The sequence below is a fragment of the Crocuta crocuta genome, unplaced genomic scaffold (genome assembly GCF_008692635.1).
Source record: "Crocuta crocuta isolate KB4526 unplaced genomic scaffold, BGI_CrCroc_1.0 scaffold7, whole genome shotgun sequence".
Lineage (NCBI taxonomy): Eukaryota > Metazoa > Chordata > Mammalia > Carnivora > Hyaenidae > Crocuta > Crocuta crocuta.
In genome coordinates, this window is record NW_027531904.1 from 3,275,789 (window position 1) to 3,291,943 (window position 16,155).

The window sequence follows — 16,155 nt, forward strand, 5'->3', positions numbered from 1 at the left end:
GAGCAGGAGGCTGGGGGCATGACCAGTGACATTCTGAAGGTCCAAGTAGCATGCAGTGCTCCTCATGTGCAAGTCATGTGCAGGAGGTGGGGCAGTTTCACAGGGGGCTCTGTTTTTAATTAAGGAGCCTTCAAGGTGAAAGATGAAGTCATGAGACTGAAGGGAGATTATCAAGTTGAAATGGGGGTAGAAACCGTAAGATCAGCTGAGAGGCAGATTTGAAGGGCGTTGCCCCTTGGAGAGGAGGGAAACAGAAGGTGAAAGAGTAAAGATGAAGCTGGGGGACACTCTTTGAGCCCACAAGCAAGCAGCAACTAAGGCTTTTATCATCAGCGGTTCCCCTGGCTGAACATGCTAGAAGGACCCAGGGTGCCCGAGAGGAGTGGAAGAAGTGAACAACAAATCCTGCAGACAAGGGCCTTACTCTGTTTGTGGGAGGAGCGTGGTGTCCGGCAGTCCAAACCTGAAGTTATCGTCCCTGCGTTCTGTGAGGCCCTGCTGAAGTTTCCGTAGACAAATTGGAGCAAACTGCTTAAACCATGCAGTTTTCTGTCATTGGAAAAGTTGGCAAGCTGTCCCTTTCCCCCCAGGGACTTCAAGGCTCTCCCGAGGATTAACGAGCTAAAAGTATCTTCTATAAAGCACTCTCATCCTCTGTGTTAATGCAAAATGTTATTAGCAGATTTATAATAATGTGTGTTATATGTGTAAGTGTATCTATTACTTGGCCTAAAGGATGAGCATTTTCATCATAAGGCTGTGATAAGGAGTTGGAAAAGATAATAACCAGGAACATCCTTGCCTTCAAAAGGAATGTTCAGGTATAAAAGCAAGTGTTCCTCCATCGAGAAGGCATATCTTAAACCACTTGGCTAACTGCTTCGGGAAAGTGCATCTGCCCTTCTCCCCATATGCTGTCTTGCCTAAAGAGAGATTTTTACTGTTTTCCAGATTGCAAAAGATACACAACTAGTATTATTTGTGTATCACACTTAGAGATCTCAAGAAGTTAATCCAAGAAATGTGTGTCACGAGCTATGCCGTAACAAGCTATGTTTATTATAAAACATGCTTTTTGCCTCTAGGGACCTAGAGCAGGCAAGATTCACGAGTGCCTTCAACAGCTGCGCTTATTGTCTTGCCTGAGAAGCACTGCGTGTGAAATGTCGACTGAGGAAGGGGATTCCTCTTTGCCTGTGTGTTTGCCCTTCCTGTTGGGGGAGTGATCCATGGGTCCCAGATACTGTTCTTTTCACTTGTTGGAATATCTTAGACTCTGATGTGATTCTCAGCGGCAGTCAGTATAAAACTTGAGAAAGTGTCTAATTCACCCTTATCATTTGCAGATGCAAACTTGGAGGCCTAGACACCCCACATCTAGCTAGTGGCCATGCAGGGAACAGAGCATCAGCCTTTGAAGGCTGTTCCTGTGCCCTTTCTACTTGACTATAGAAGAGGTATAGGAGGAACTCAGAAGAACTTCTGCTCTGGAATCAGATCAATGTCCTTCCCTGCTATGATGCACAACCACAGTCCACTCGTACAGGCACATGTAGTATCAAGATGTGTGATTGTATAATGTATGATGGTTGAGTTCAAGTCATCAACCCATGGTTTTTATGGTTTTTATCTGTAATGCCAAGTATCATGGATGTGGCATAGCAGGGTAGTGCTGTTCCCCAAACAGAGTCCCATTCTTCCCCTCTCCCCGTAGTATATATATATTTATTTATTTAGAGATTTATTTGTTTATTTATTTAGATTATGAGCAGGAGAGGGGCAGAGAGAGAGAGACAGAGAGACAGAGGCAGAGACAGAGACACTCCCAAGCAGGCTCCACACTGTCAATGCAGAGCCTAATGAAGGGCTCAAACTCATGAACCGTGAGATTGTGACCTATGCTGAAATCAACAGTTGGACCCTTACCTGACTAAATGATGCAGGTGCCCCAAACACAGTCCCATTCTTATCCCAAGATGCTCTGATGGGTTCTTGTGAGGTGCCTGTACAGTGTTTTGAAGTGTAAAACTTAAAGTAAGATGCTGAATGCAGTCAAGCCTTGCCTGAAAAAGTGTCAGACATTGAATCAGCTTGCTGGCACCATCTTGGGATGAGAATGGAACTGTGTTTGGGGAACAATACTATCCAGCTAAACTGTATCCATGGCACTCAGTGTTTCGGGTAAAAACCATGGGTTGATGACTTGAACCGAGCTATCAGAGATTGTACAACCATTCCACTTGGTGGTTGCACATACCTATAAAAGCGTAGCTACTACAACTATTGTATGTCAGTTACAGCTTATGCCTTTAGGACCTACTTACCTTGTGTGCTCTTGTCAGACCACAGCATCTGAAGTTTACAATCAACAAATAGCTTAGAAACCAGTAGAGTAAATGGTGGGGGGATAATTTTGTCTTGAGCGGGGGACAAAAACACAAGATAAGAGGACCCCCCTCTCTTCCCAGTTACTTGATCTTGATGAGAGGGAGAGAAAGAGAGATCTTGTGAATTGATGCTTATTGGCTTATTGCTTAGCCTATTGGCTGGGAATCTCTTTCCATTGGGGAAGTTTGAGGACAGTTAATGAAAAAGAGACCAAGGAAAAGGGACACTTCATCGTTTCTCCTAAATGAGTAGAACAGGGTAAGAAAGACATTTGTTACCTGAAAGTGAAAAATGCATATAGTCACTTGGGTTTTACATTTCCAATAATTCATGATCCTTGTTCCCTCTAGGTTTAACACAATACTTGACTCAGTGACTTCTACTAAAATCCACTTCCTCCCATCCTGGACACAATGAATATATTCCATAGTGCACACTAGTCATTTTTATTTTTGGACACATCCTAGGGAGAAATAGTTTTTCTTCCAACAGATCAGTGATAAATTAAATATGAATGATACCCCACGGGCAGAATTAACTGCATATTACTTGGGGGTTATGCTGAGGGGTGGAAAATACATTTCTATGTGGAATTTGCAATTTGTAAATCTCTTATAATATGGATTATGTTTAATAGTTACAGACATTTTTATAGTGGAGGACATGTATATTGGATGTTTTTCAACATGAATACATTTTTGCAATTTAAAAAACTTTATTATTCTCTTATAATAAGAGAATTAGCATTTAGTTCTTTCAAATTGATATCTTCCAGATGCTTGCCAGAAACTCTGTTGGATAATTGTCCAAATTATAGTATTAAAATAAAGCAAAAAGAAAGAAATATAATGTTATTATAATTATGAAGCAAGCACATGGAATTCTATTTTCATCATCCATGGCAACCTGTCAATAATTCCAGTGATGGTTCAAGTGTTAGCAATACTTTTTAAAGTATCTGGATTATGCTGTGGATTGGTTGCCATTGGTAGCATTGGCTGAAAATGGGGCCCCAAGGGAGTTTCCGATGGACATTTTAGAGGATAAGAAAATAGGATTTCCCTGGGAATTTATAACCGTATGAGCTGGCAATAGATAAGAAAAGTGATCATAAGTAGGGTCCTTACGTTGAGAGAGTATGAGTTTCTGAAACTTTGAGTGTGGTTTTTCACCAGACATGGTGAAATGGCAGGTGCCCCCCCCCCATTGTTTTCAGAGGTAAAATGGAGTGATAGCATAGGGAAAGAAAATGAGTGGGAGAAGGAAAGAAAAGAGAGAATTAGAATATATTTGCACAGTCTTAAAAAGGCTCAGAATATAAAAGCAGTTACTACATAGGTTATTGTGAAGGTTGAATTACTTGATACATGGAAAGTGTTAGTCAAGTACGGGTGTGTAGTGAGCAATACTAGATGGTAAGCATCAGGACATTTATTCCCTTTATAATGATGCATGATCATTTTCTCCACTGGGCTGATGGAATATACCCATTCCATTCCACAATAAAATTAAAAAATCCAAATAAAAACCCCCAAAGAAATAAATACCAAGGCTACGGATGGTTGTCTTAGGGTAGTTGATTGAAATTATGTTTTTTACTCTCTTTTTCAAGTCATATGCAATATAAGTTCATTTATTTGTAATGGGAAAAGGATATGAAATTAATCTTTTCTTTCTAATCAGCAAACCTATGAGCAGACACCTGGAGATGAATCATTTCTCTTCCTTCTGAAAGCAAGTCCATTTAATGTAGAGAGTCAGGCACTGACAGGTGGGGGTAGTTGTTGGACAAAGCCCATTAGAACCCTCCCGCAGTGCTCTTTGGCTTTCATTTAGCTTATACATGTCATCTGTCCTCCCGTGCTGAGATACCTTCCAGTCTCCGATGAGTGTATTTAGGTGACAACTGAGAACTAGTCTGCATACAAATAAAATAGGTCATCTCCTTAGGGGTGAGCTTTCTTCTGAATTAGGGGCACAGAGAGTATGGCTGTTTAGAGGATAACAATAACAAAAGAATGATATTCAGTGTGGGTGCTTCTCACTGTATCAGTAGCCATCGCGGGGTATCTCGGTGAGGCCAAGTGAAGTCTTTTCTGGAAGTTTAAAGGAGAAGGGGGCAGAAGATTCCTGTGGAGAGGCACCCATAAGGCTGCAGCCTACCTTATCAGCCTGGCGTCTTTCGTGGAGAGGTGGGATTTTCTTCTAAGAAGACAACCTCTCTGGGGTTCCCATAATTGCCTTGAACGCATTCCCATTTTTGTAAAGAAACCCTCCTCCGTGGCTTCTGTGGGGCTGTGATTATACTTGGTTGTTGGCACATGCATTCAGAAGCCCTGTTTCTCTCATCATTCAGCCCAACAACATCCAATTACACGTGGCCCTGCTGTACCCGAGACGGGAGCATTCACCTCAAAACATTTTCCCGAGAACAATACAGAGCTCTTTCAATACAGGAAATCCCACAGAAGTTTTAGTTGGTTTACCTCTGGAAGTCTTCTGTATGACTGGAGCCAGAGTAATGCCCTAAGGGCAGAGGTGTTACATGTTTGGGGGCAGATGGAATGGGACAGTGATTTCAGTGAGGAGATTTGGGGAGATGGTTGCATGAAAAAGTAGTTTCAAGAAAATGAGCTTAAGCTAAAAGATGGTAGGTGTTGTTGAGTTGTGATATTATTAATCATAAAAATATAATAATCGAACATTTAACAGAATTCATAGGAGAAGAAAACTCTGAAACTTTGCTTCCTCCTGCATTTGCTGCTGGGGGACAGTGTTGTTTATGTTGTTTGAGTATAGTTGATGCACAATGTGACGTTAGTTTCATTGTATGACATTGTGATTGGACATCTCTGTACATTACACAGGGCTCAATACAAGTGTGGCTGCCTCTGTAAGGTGCTGCTGTTTTGAAGGACTGTGTTCAAGGGCACCATGTTTCTTTGCTTTTTTACTTTTTTTTTTAAAGTTTATTTATTTTGAGAGAGAGAGAGAGCAAGTGAACAGAGAGAGAGAGGGAGAGGAAGGACCTGAAGCAGGCTCTGCACTCTCAAAGCAGAGCCTGACATGGGGCTCGAACTTATCAACTGTGATATTATGACCTGAACCAAAACCAACAGTTGGAGATTTAATCGACTAAGCCACCCAGGTACCCCTCTTTTTCACTTTTTTCTTTCATACCTAACTGTGTTTCATGACTTCTGTACTAGACCAACCTGACTCCAACTCTGCTTTGGGAAGCAGGTTACATGGTTTATAAAAATCTACATTTTATTATTATTATTATTATTTTTTAGATTTGGCATCAGACACCAAAGGGCTATGGCCTACTTGTAGCTTTGTGACATCACAGAATGATGGTTGGTTCTTGTGTTGAGAAGGCTCCCCCACACCCATGAGGACACTTGTAGCCATAATGAAATGTCAAACAAACAAACAAACAAATCATGATAGAAGCAGTTCAGCAAACACCATGTTTTCCAAAGCATATTGTATACAATTCCACTATCCTGTGATCTTTAGAGAAAAGGAATGTATTGGTCACATAAATTCATGAGGCACTGTTTGCTAGTTTTTCTTCTAGGCTCGCAGTGTGTATTGGTGTTTCATTTATTTTTTTTTAACTTTACTTATTTATTTTGAGAGAGACAGAGACAGCATGAGTAGGTGAGGGGCAGAGAGAGAGAGAGAGAGGGAGAGAGAAAATCCCAAGCGGGCTCCGTGCTGCCAGTGCAGAGCCCGATGTAGGACTTGAACTCACGAAGCCATTAGATCATGGCCTGAACCAAAACCAAGAGTTGGATGCTTAACCAACTGAGCCACCCAGGTGCCCCAGGATATTGTCATTTTAAAGAATCTGAAAAGTTCTGCAGCCATGAAAATGTTATCATTTTCTTTAACTTACCATGTTCCGAGTGCTTTGGCTGTGAATTTCCCACCCCTCAAGCTCCGTGTCCACACCCCAGCACTTAGTAATATCCTGCAGAATACATTTTAGGGGAGATGCTGCAGAAGAGAATATTGCTTTCCCAGTTTGGAGGCCCAGAATTGTGAGTGATAGTGAGACAGGGTCTGCTCCATCCAGATTTCAGAAATAACCAATATTGGGAGCAGCTCTCACCCAGGAACTAACTTATGAAAGTGATTAGAAGAATTTATGATCACAGAGGATGTCATCTAAATTCACAACTATCTTCATGCTCTTAAAATTTTTTTTTAATGTTTATTTATTTTTGAGGGACAGAGAGAGACAGAGCATGCACAGGGGAGGCACAGAGAGAGAGGGAGACACAATCCAAAGCAGGCTCTAAGCTCCAAGCTGTCAGCACAGAACCTGATGCGGAGCTCAAACCCGCAAACCATGAGATCATGACCTGAGCTGAAGTGGGACGGTGAACTGACTGAGTGACCCAGGAGCCCCCATCTTTATGCTCTTAACTAAGTTTCTACAATTTCCCTTACCTGGGATGGCAAGACGGATGACATTCTGAAAGGGACATTTCCATTCTTGCCCTGTGCCCTCTCTCCCAGTAGACCGGATGTCCATTTCTCCTACCAAGGCTTTAATGACACTGATTTAATATTGATTTTCCTTTTCAAACATGAATTTCATACATGAATTTCTTCCTCCTTCTTTCAGGAGGATATTTTTCTATTCCCTAACAGTTTGACTTTTGCTGTATTTCAAACCATTTTTACACATCCCTAACTTCGCTGAATTATTGTCATATAATGGAGTTTGTACAATTTCTAGTTTTGGGGGGAAACCATAGGGCATTTTTATTTTTAATTCAAATTTTCTTATTTTTATGTATTTATTTTTTAAATAATTTTTTAAAATATTTATTTATTTATTTGAAGAGACAGAGAGACATGGAAAGAACAGACAGGGAGGGAAAGAGAGAATCCCAAGCAGGCTCTGCTCTGTCAGCACAGAGGCTGACATGGGGCTTGAACTCACAAACTGTGAGATCATAACCTGAGCTGAAATAAAGAGTTGGATGCTTAACTGGCTGAACCACCCAGGTACCCCAATTTAGAGAATTTTTAAAAGGCCTTGTATATGATTAAGTTTAGTTACAGTTGTGTGGATGTTTGAGAAAAAGAAAAAACAATCCTCTCTGTAAAGATAAAATTTGAATTTATGTATAAAAAAATAGTACTATTCAAACGCTCTATATCATTATTTTTGTGAATGTGATTTATTCAACACTTTCTTAAAGACTCTTCTACTCCTCGTACTATTTTTCCCCTTCTGCTGTTTTTGCACTGTATATTTCATTGTGTTACTTAATTGTTAAAATTTATGAGTTTTATATGTTCATTGTGAATTGTGCCCTTTATCAAAATAAGATTTTTAAATCCCTTTTAATGTACTTGGTCTTAAATATGACTTTGTCATATATTACTATCACTGTGCCTGCTTTAATTTATGTTTGCTTATTCTTTAAGTTTCAATATTTCTCTCCTAAAATATTTTAGCGGAGGCAAACAAAATAGGTAATTTAGGAGTGTTTTTCATACACATTACGTATTTTTTCTTTTCTCTGAAAGTATTTTTATATACAATATGCAATGTGATTTTAAAAAAATGAATCTGAAAGGTTTTGTAACTTAATAAGGCTGTTTAATCCTTACTTACAACCATTTTGGATGTTACTTCTGTCATTTTGATTTTATGCTATTTTCCATGCTTCTTTGCTTTTCTTTCTTTCTGTCTCTCTTGTTCCCTTCCTTCTTTCCCTCCTTCCTGTCTCTTTCCCTCCTTTCCTTCCTCTCCCATTCTCCCTTCCTTCTTCCTTTCCCTTCCCTTTCCCCTCCCTCGCTCCCTCCCGCTCCCTCTTTCCTTTCTTTCTCTCTTTCTTTTTCTCTTTCTTTCTTTCTTTCTTTCTTTCTTTCTTTCTTTCTTTCTTTCTTTCTTTCTTTCTTTCTTTCTTTCTTTCATTTTCCCTCTTTTTCCCTCCCCCACTCTCTCTTTATTTCTTACGAAACATGGACCAACCATATTTTCTTTGATTTTTTTTTCTCCTTAGTATCTATAATTCAATTAGTGTTTCCCTTTTTGTTCTTCAAAAAACATTTGGGGATGCCTGGGTGGCTCAGTTGGTTGAATGTCTGACTCTTGAATTTGGCTCAGTCATGATCCCAGGGTCATGGAATCGAGCCCTACTTTGGGCTCTGCATTTAGCCTGGAACTTACTGGGGATTCTTTCTCTCTCTTTCTCTCCCTCCCTCCCTCCACTGCTCAGGTGTACTCTCGCTCAAATAAAAAAAATAGATAAATAAATAACTATTAAAAAACATTTTTGAACCTCTATTACTCTATCAATAATAACAAGTAAAATTGAGTGTTTCCTATATGACAGGCACTTTTCACACATATATGGCTAAATAGCAACCACTGGATGAGGTGGGTATTTTTATACACATTTAAAAGATGAGAAAACTGAGTCACAAAGAGGTAAAGTACAGAATTTACATAACTTTTCCAGAACCCACAGCCCAAATTTGATTCTAGGCAGTTTGACATAAGAGTCTACCTTCTTAGTGATCTTGCTATATTGCCTTTCCATTTTTAAGGATTATATAATATTACTAAGTCTGAAAGTTCAAAAAGTTCATATTTTGTTTTACTTAATTCTTTCCTTGCACAATTCTTTATAATTTCGTTTTAGAACCAGATGATGATATTATTAGGATTTGATAAGATGTATTTTCTCCTTACATAATTATTTTTATAATGGTATTAATATATTTGTATTATATTTATATTTGCTTTATGTAATTGTATTGTTATTTTATATTTGTATTATTTTATTTGTATTACATATTAACCAAGTTTCAATAGTTGTGTAGACTCAAGACTTGTTTAACTGGACTGTCCTTTCATATTGTTAGTTTGATTTGGAGCAGTATGTCTTCAAGTTATTATTTTCAGGAGGGATAAGGTGATGTGTTTTCTGAGCCGTTGCACATGTGAATGTGCCACATTTGAACATGAGCAAACACTTGGCTGATGGTAGGTTTACTGGGTAACAATCTTTCCTACTTTCAAACACTAAGCAGGAATCCTTTCCCTCTGGCATCTAATATTGCAGAAGGAAGTAAGACCCAAGGGTGAGTTTTTGTATGTATGTGTTTGTACATTTATAGGATTATCTACATGCACAAATACACATGCCCACCTTTTAAAAATAATCCTCACTGTAGGGCACAATCCCCCATTCTTCTCAATAAGGAGGAGCCCTGTTGATTTTAGTTAGATTGGCAAACACACAAGACTAGGCTTTACCAGAGCCAAACTGACTCGTCCTTGAGAAAGGACACAGGCCAAACAACCACACAGCATACATGGAAAGGGCTCAGTGAAGGTCTCTGGACTCCCAGACACAGCTTCTTTTGCCCTAATCACTCTTGACTAGGGACGCATGTGGTCTTGAGAGATGAAGCTGACCTTAGCCTAGGAAAACCATCTGCCCTGGGGTTTCTTCCATGTTCATAGCTAGCTAGCTACATAGACCTTTTGGTTTGTGTATATTGGTATGTACACTTCGTTAGTTACTTTGTCTCTTTGCGGCGGGGTGGGGGGGGGATGACTACCTCTGTATCAACAGCACAGGGCATCTCAATAATACCTGGTACTCATTACTTGATGAACAATCACAAGAATGAAGTACAAAGGTTTGGTTGGGTACATGGGCCTCAGCTGCATTCTTCTCTTGAATCTGGGATAGACATGCTTCTTCTGATTCCTTTATTGTGTCAAATGCTTGTCCCAGAAATATCACCAGAGCAACCTGTTTCTAAGACAGACCTGAGTTTATTGCTTCCCTTTGGTGTGTTGGGTAAAATAATGGCTCCCCTTACTCAGCCTCCCCCCACCACCAGCCGAAGATATTTTCATTTTAATCCCTGGAATTTGTGAAGATGTTAATTTACAGAGTACAAGAGATTTTGCAGATGTGATCGAGTTAAGGGTCTTGAGATGGGGAGACTGTCCTAGATTATCAGGTCAGGTCCAGTGTAATCACAAGGCTCCTCAAACATGACAGAATGAGACAGAAGCGTCAGGGTCAGAGGAGGGGATGTGACCATTGAAGCAGAGGTGGGAATTATGGATTCCTGGCTCTGCAGATGGAGGAAGGCAGCGTGAGGCAAGGAACGCAGGTGCCCTCTACTTGTTGGTAAAGGCAAGGGAATGAATTATCCTCTAGAGCTTCCAGGAGTGTAATTCTCCCAATACCTTGACTTTTGCCCAATAAGGCCTATTTTGGACTTCTAACCCTCCAGAACTGTAAGGCAATAAATTTGTGTTGCCTCAGTCCACTAAATTTGTGGCAATTTGTTATAGGAGCGAGAGGAAACAAATATATTTGACAAGGAAGAATGTGACAGGGTCTTCATAATATCTCAAAGGGGTAGGGAAAAGGTGAGATATTTATTAAGTCTTTAAAGTCTTATTAAGGGGCGCCTGGGTGGCTCAGTTGGTTCAGCATCCAATTTCAGCTCAGGTCATGATCTCACAGTTCGTGGGTTCTAGCCCCGCGTCAGGCTCTGTGTTGACAGCTCAAAGCCTGGAGCCTGCTTTGGATTCTATGTCTCCCTCTCTCTCTGACCCTCCCCTGCTCATGCTATCTCTCTCTTACAAATAAAACATTAAAAATTTTTTTTTACAAAAGTCTTATTAAAAGAAGGTTATTTAGGGGCCTCTGAGTGGCTCAGTTGGTTGAGTGCTGACTCTTGATTTTGGCTCAGGTCATGATCTCACAGTTCGTAAGTTAGACCTCTGCTTTGGGCTCTGCGCTGACAGCCTGGAACCTGCTTGAGATTCTCTCTCTCTCTCTCTCTCTCTCTCTGCCGTTCCCCTGCTTATGTGTGTGTATGTACTCTCTCTCTCTCTCTCAAAATAAATAAAGATTATTTTTAAATGTGGGGGTTGATTAGCATTGGGTAAAGATCCTGACACAGTGGTTTAAGATTGAGGGACACTATACACAAGAATCTTGAGGACAGGGGCTCCTTGAGTCTTGAATCAGAGTCAGTTGTGCTTTCTGTTGAAGAGTTGATGTTCCTGGAATGAACAATACATTTATTTGTGATTTATATTTTCCTGGGCAAGACTTTCCTAGACTAGTAAAGTTATGTTGAGGCAGACGGGGAGTGGTAAAGTCAGTAGGCCATGTGTGGGCAGATAACTTGGGGTTTCAATTGTAAAGAGAAAATGACTCAGGGTCAAGTTTTAGCTATTCACAAGGCTGAGTTCATCTGGGAATCTTTCTTTCCTTGGGACTTTTTCTTTCTCCTTGAAACCCAGATATTTCAATAGAGTACAATAGGTTTTAGTTTATTTTTACCCAGACGCTAACATTTTTTGTTAGACAGTTCTTTTCTTGTTTATTTGTGTATTAATTTTCTGTTGCTGCTCTAACAAACTGTTGCAAACTTAGTGGCTCAAACAATAAGCTTTTGTTTTGTTTATAGCTCTTTAGGTTAGTTCAACATGGGTCTCACTGGGACATAATCAAGGTGTTGGGGTTGTGTTCCTTCTGGAGGCCTTTGGAGAAGAATCCATTTTCTTACCTTTTCTAGGTCTTAGAGGACACCATGGTCCTTGGCTTTTGACGTGCTTCCTCCATCTTCAAAGGTGGCAATGACAGCCTGAGTCCTCATACTGCTGTCTCTGGCTCTCTACAGATGGGAGAAATCGCCTGCTTTTAAGCACTTGTGATTAGATTGGCCTCAGCAAATTAATGCAGTAGAAAATCCCCATCTCAAGTAGACCTTAATCCTTAATATATTTGCAAAATCCCTTTCGCCATGGAAGGTAACATATTTATAGGTTCCAAAGATTAGGGAATGGACCTTTGGGAGAGCCATTTGTCTGCCTACCACTTCTACAGTGAATGCTTTCCACACTTAAGCACATCCTTTACTTTCCGAGGATACTGTTCCCTTTTCACGATATATTTTATGAACATTTTATACATATTTTCATAGGATTCATATTTGTTTCATGTCCCTAACAGGCTTGTTATTTCTCAAAGGAACAAGGTGGGCAGTTTCTGCTTGGCCCCGATGCCTACTTGATGGTGGTAAAAACTTGAGCTTTTCACAAGGGAATCAAGAGCAAAAATAAATGATTGGGGCCTCATCAAGATTAAAAGCTTCTGCACAGCAAAGGAAACAACCCACAAAACTAACAGGCANGTACACGGGTGGTCCTGTGGTGAAGGGGACAGCTTCTCCCTCTGGTTACTGAGGTTACTGTGTCACCATTGTCAGTGTGTGCAGTGGGGGCGGGGGGGAATGAAGACTCTTCACCTCTTCCTGATTAATCCCTCAGTTCAAGCTAGCGAAAATATGATCAGGAGGGGCGCCTGGGTGGCTTAGTCGGTTAAGCGTCCGACTTTCGCTTAGGTGATGATCTTGCGGTTCGTGGGTTCGAGCCCCGCGTCGGGCTCTGTGCTGACTGCCAGCTCAGAGTCTGGAGCCTGTTTCAGTCTGCGACTCCCTCTCTCTCTGACCCTCCCCTGCTCACGCTGTCTCTCTCTCTCTGAAGGGAAAAAAAAAAAAGAAAATATGATCAGGAGTCGTAAAGAGTGTTGACCAAGAGTCTTAGTTTCAATGACTATTCCATTTCTGTCTTTACATGATTTAAATAAGTGTTTGAATGGGAAGGTAGGGTCGGGAGAATTAGCCACCCCCAGGTCATTGTTCTCTTTACTTCACATCCCCCCCAGATCATGCTTTGTCCTGTCCTTCAATGTATCACAGTGTTCTTTACGTTCCTCGTGCCGCTGAAGCTCTCTGTCTCCTAGCACCCTGGGCGTGCTGTCTCTTCATGGTAGCCATATCCTTTCCATGGCTTAGCGATGGGAAACTTTGTCTCTGCCCTGCCTCTTGCTTGCAGTGCCACCTGGAAACAGATATTCTATTGTGTAGACATGTGCAGAATCTGTTTCCTGTTCAGCTCCCTGAACTTATCCTACCTAGTAGGAATCACCCCCTTTTTAATCACTTAATGCCAATATCGAGCACATTAGGTGAATAAGTGTACTTATAGCCTGTAAGGAGTTATATGAATATAAGCTTTGCTGATGTTTTCTACTGCTATTGTCAAAACATTTCATGAATAACAATCACTTCTGCTTCATCTCTGCTCCAGACTCACCTTGACATCCTGGAAAAAAGCGTGAACCCCAAGCAGGTCTACTTCCGCCAGGACATTCTCTGCCAGACGCTGGGAGGGAATTCATGTCCGCTGGTGACCATCACGGCCATGCCTGAATCCAATAGCGCTGACCATTTAGAGCAGTTCCGTGAGTCAAAAACAACAACCTTCTTTGAGGATTTGGTGGTTATGGGGTGTTCTCGCAGCCTTGGAAGCTTCCTGTCACTTTGAGATCAGAAGCTCCATAAGGGTTGAGGGCCAGTTTATCTTTATGATTTTTTATAGTTTTTATTTATTTTTGAGACAGAGACAGAGCATGAGTGGGGGAGGGGTAGAGAGAGAGGGAGACACAGAATCTGAAGCAGGCTTTAGGCTCTGAGCTGTCAGCACAGAACCCAATGCGGGGCTTGAACCCATGAACCATGAGATCAAGACCTGAGCCAAAGTTAGACGCTTAACCAACTGAGCTACCCAGGCACCCCCAGTTTATCTTTATAGAAATGCATTTCTAAGTCTCGGTACAGCACAAAGAGTAAATATTAATGTTGCTCTGTTGTTAAAGGGAGGAAAAAAATAAATTGCAAATTGTCAGGGAGATGAAGACTTGTTGAATTGAGAACAGTTTACTGCTGACAGTCACTTCCTCTCCTAAAACAGAGCCAGGACTGGAGTCACATTTTCCCACCTCGAATCTAGGGCCCCTCCTCCCCACGCTCACTACCTTTATACACTTCCCAAGGCCAGACAAGGGCTGGAATGGAAGGAAGTGGAGTTTTGGAGCACTGGCTGAAGAATCCCTTCAATGACTGGAATACCCTTTGGATCTGAAGGGCTGACAATGTGGAGGAGGCTCTAGCCAAGAAGTGTCAGACCAAACCAACACACACGCATATGCACACACAGGTGCCCCTGTAACATCAGAGCCCTGAGCACAAATCTGACTTACCTGTAACCAATTAGCTTTCAAAGTTGACTTCTGACATATTTTAGTCCTTAGATAGGCAAGATAAACCACCAAACAGAATGAGGAGGGCTTTGCAATATAGAAGAGTTTGCGAAATGAAAGAAAAGACTAGGGAGTAAAGATCTGGCTAATTTATCCCCAGAAGATGCAGCCTTACCTGATGAAGTGCTAACTGCATTCAGGTGACTCTGGTGGATGCGAAATGTAATTTCTCACACCCCATCAGCATCTGACAATGGATGCTTAACAACCTGGCTAATCAACAACTGATTATCCCATCTGAATTAATGAAGCCCTAAAAGGCTTTAATGAATAAAAAGGGATTTTCCAAAAACTTCTTTCACGTGTTTTATGAATTTAAGAGCAATTTCTGCAACAGTCATGGAGTCCTCTGCTTGCACGTGAGCCATTTTTGGAAGTTAGAGATGGCAATTATTTTCTAGCGCGACCTTGACTGAACAATTATTTACGTAAGTGGATTTGTGTGAGCCTGTGTTCTGACCTGTCACAGTTTCTAAATAGGAGCCGGGCAGGACCCAATGTACATTATGGGAGGGATTCCCTCTGCTCTCACGGCGTTTCCTATGCTGACCCAGGTGATTTGGCTGGTGTCATAACTAGAAAGATCATTCCTGCTTTGAGGACTGGAGACATGGCAAAGGCCCCTAAATAATTTGCCACTCTGAAATAGCTGTTAAAAAAAAAAGAAATCTTAGAGGACCTTTGTATGAATCAAAGGAGGCTGGCTTCTGACTGCTGCGTAGGATCTGTGATCCGAAGTGCATCCTCTCGTGTGTTATGGTAGTTTTCCCTCCTCCACACGTGCTGGTACGTCAGCTGTTGTTCATCTCAAGAGCTGTTGTTCAGCTGCCAGCCGGGCAGGCGTGGGGAGGGCCCGGATGATGGGGCGACGCCTGCAGTTCACGTTCCTTTTGACACAATAGACTTGCAAGTGACAGTCCTCGAGCTGGACCCTGAGGAAGCCAGGGCTGTGCCCCACGAGAAAAGACTAGTGAGAGTGACTCTTCATAGGCGTGCCGGATGCACAGGGACACAGATCCCGTGCTTGGAAGGGCCACGTGCTTTGTTTCAAGTCTCAAAAATGGTTTTGAGGGGCGCCTGGGTGGCTTAGTCGGTTAAGCGTCCGACTTTCGCTTAGGTCATGATCTCGCGGTTCGTGGGTTCGAGCCCCGCGTCGGGCTCTGTGCTGACTGCCAGCTCAGAGCCTGGAGCCTGTTTCAGTCTGTGACTCCCTCTCTCTCTGACCCTCCCGTGCTCACGCTGTCTCTCTCTCTCTCTCTCCTAGAAATAAATAAAACATTAAAAAAAAAAGAAAAAATGGTTTTGAGCACGGGGCCCTGCATTTTCATTTTGCAGTGCGCCCTGCAAATTCTGGAGCCGGGCCTGGGACTAATCTGAGGTCATCAGCTAAAATGTGACAAAGGCTAGTGACCTGATCGTGCTAGCGTCTCTACTGCCAAGTCGTGCAAGATGAGTTGTAACCTGCTTTGGTAGTGCAGTCTTTATTTTTAAATTGTTATTAAAATTTTTTTTCGAAGTTTATTTTTGAGAGAGACAGAGACAGTTTGAGCAAGGGAGGGGCACAGAGAGAGGGAGACACAATCTGAAGCAG

At 41.6% G+C, this 16,155-nt stretch overlaps 1 protein-coding gene across 1 annotated transcript in view; it reads left to right on the forward strand.

Annotated features, from left to right (window-relative positions):
• AGBL1 (AGBL carboxypeptidase 1) overlaps nt 1–16,155 on the forward strand; it is a gene marked incomplete at its 5' end in the record, with an annotated part of 692,079 nt that overhangs the window by 121,106 nt on the left and 554,818 nt on the right. The window contains one exon of the mRNA XM_077774253.1: nt 13,553–13,706. Coding sequence (XP_077630379.1) covers nt 13,553–13,706 — 154 coding nt within the window. The remainder of the gene's footprint in view (nt 1–13,552; nt 13,707–16,155) is intronic.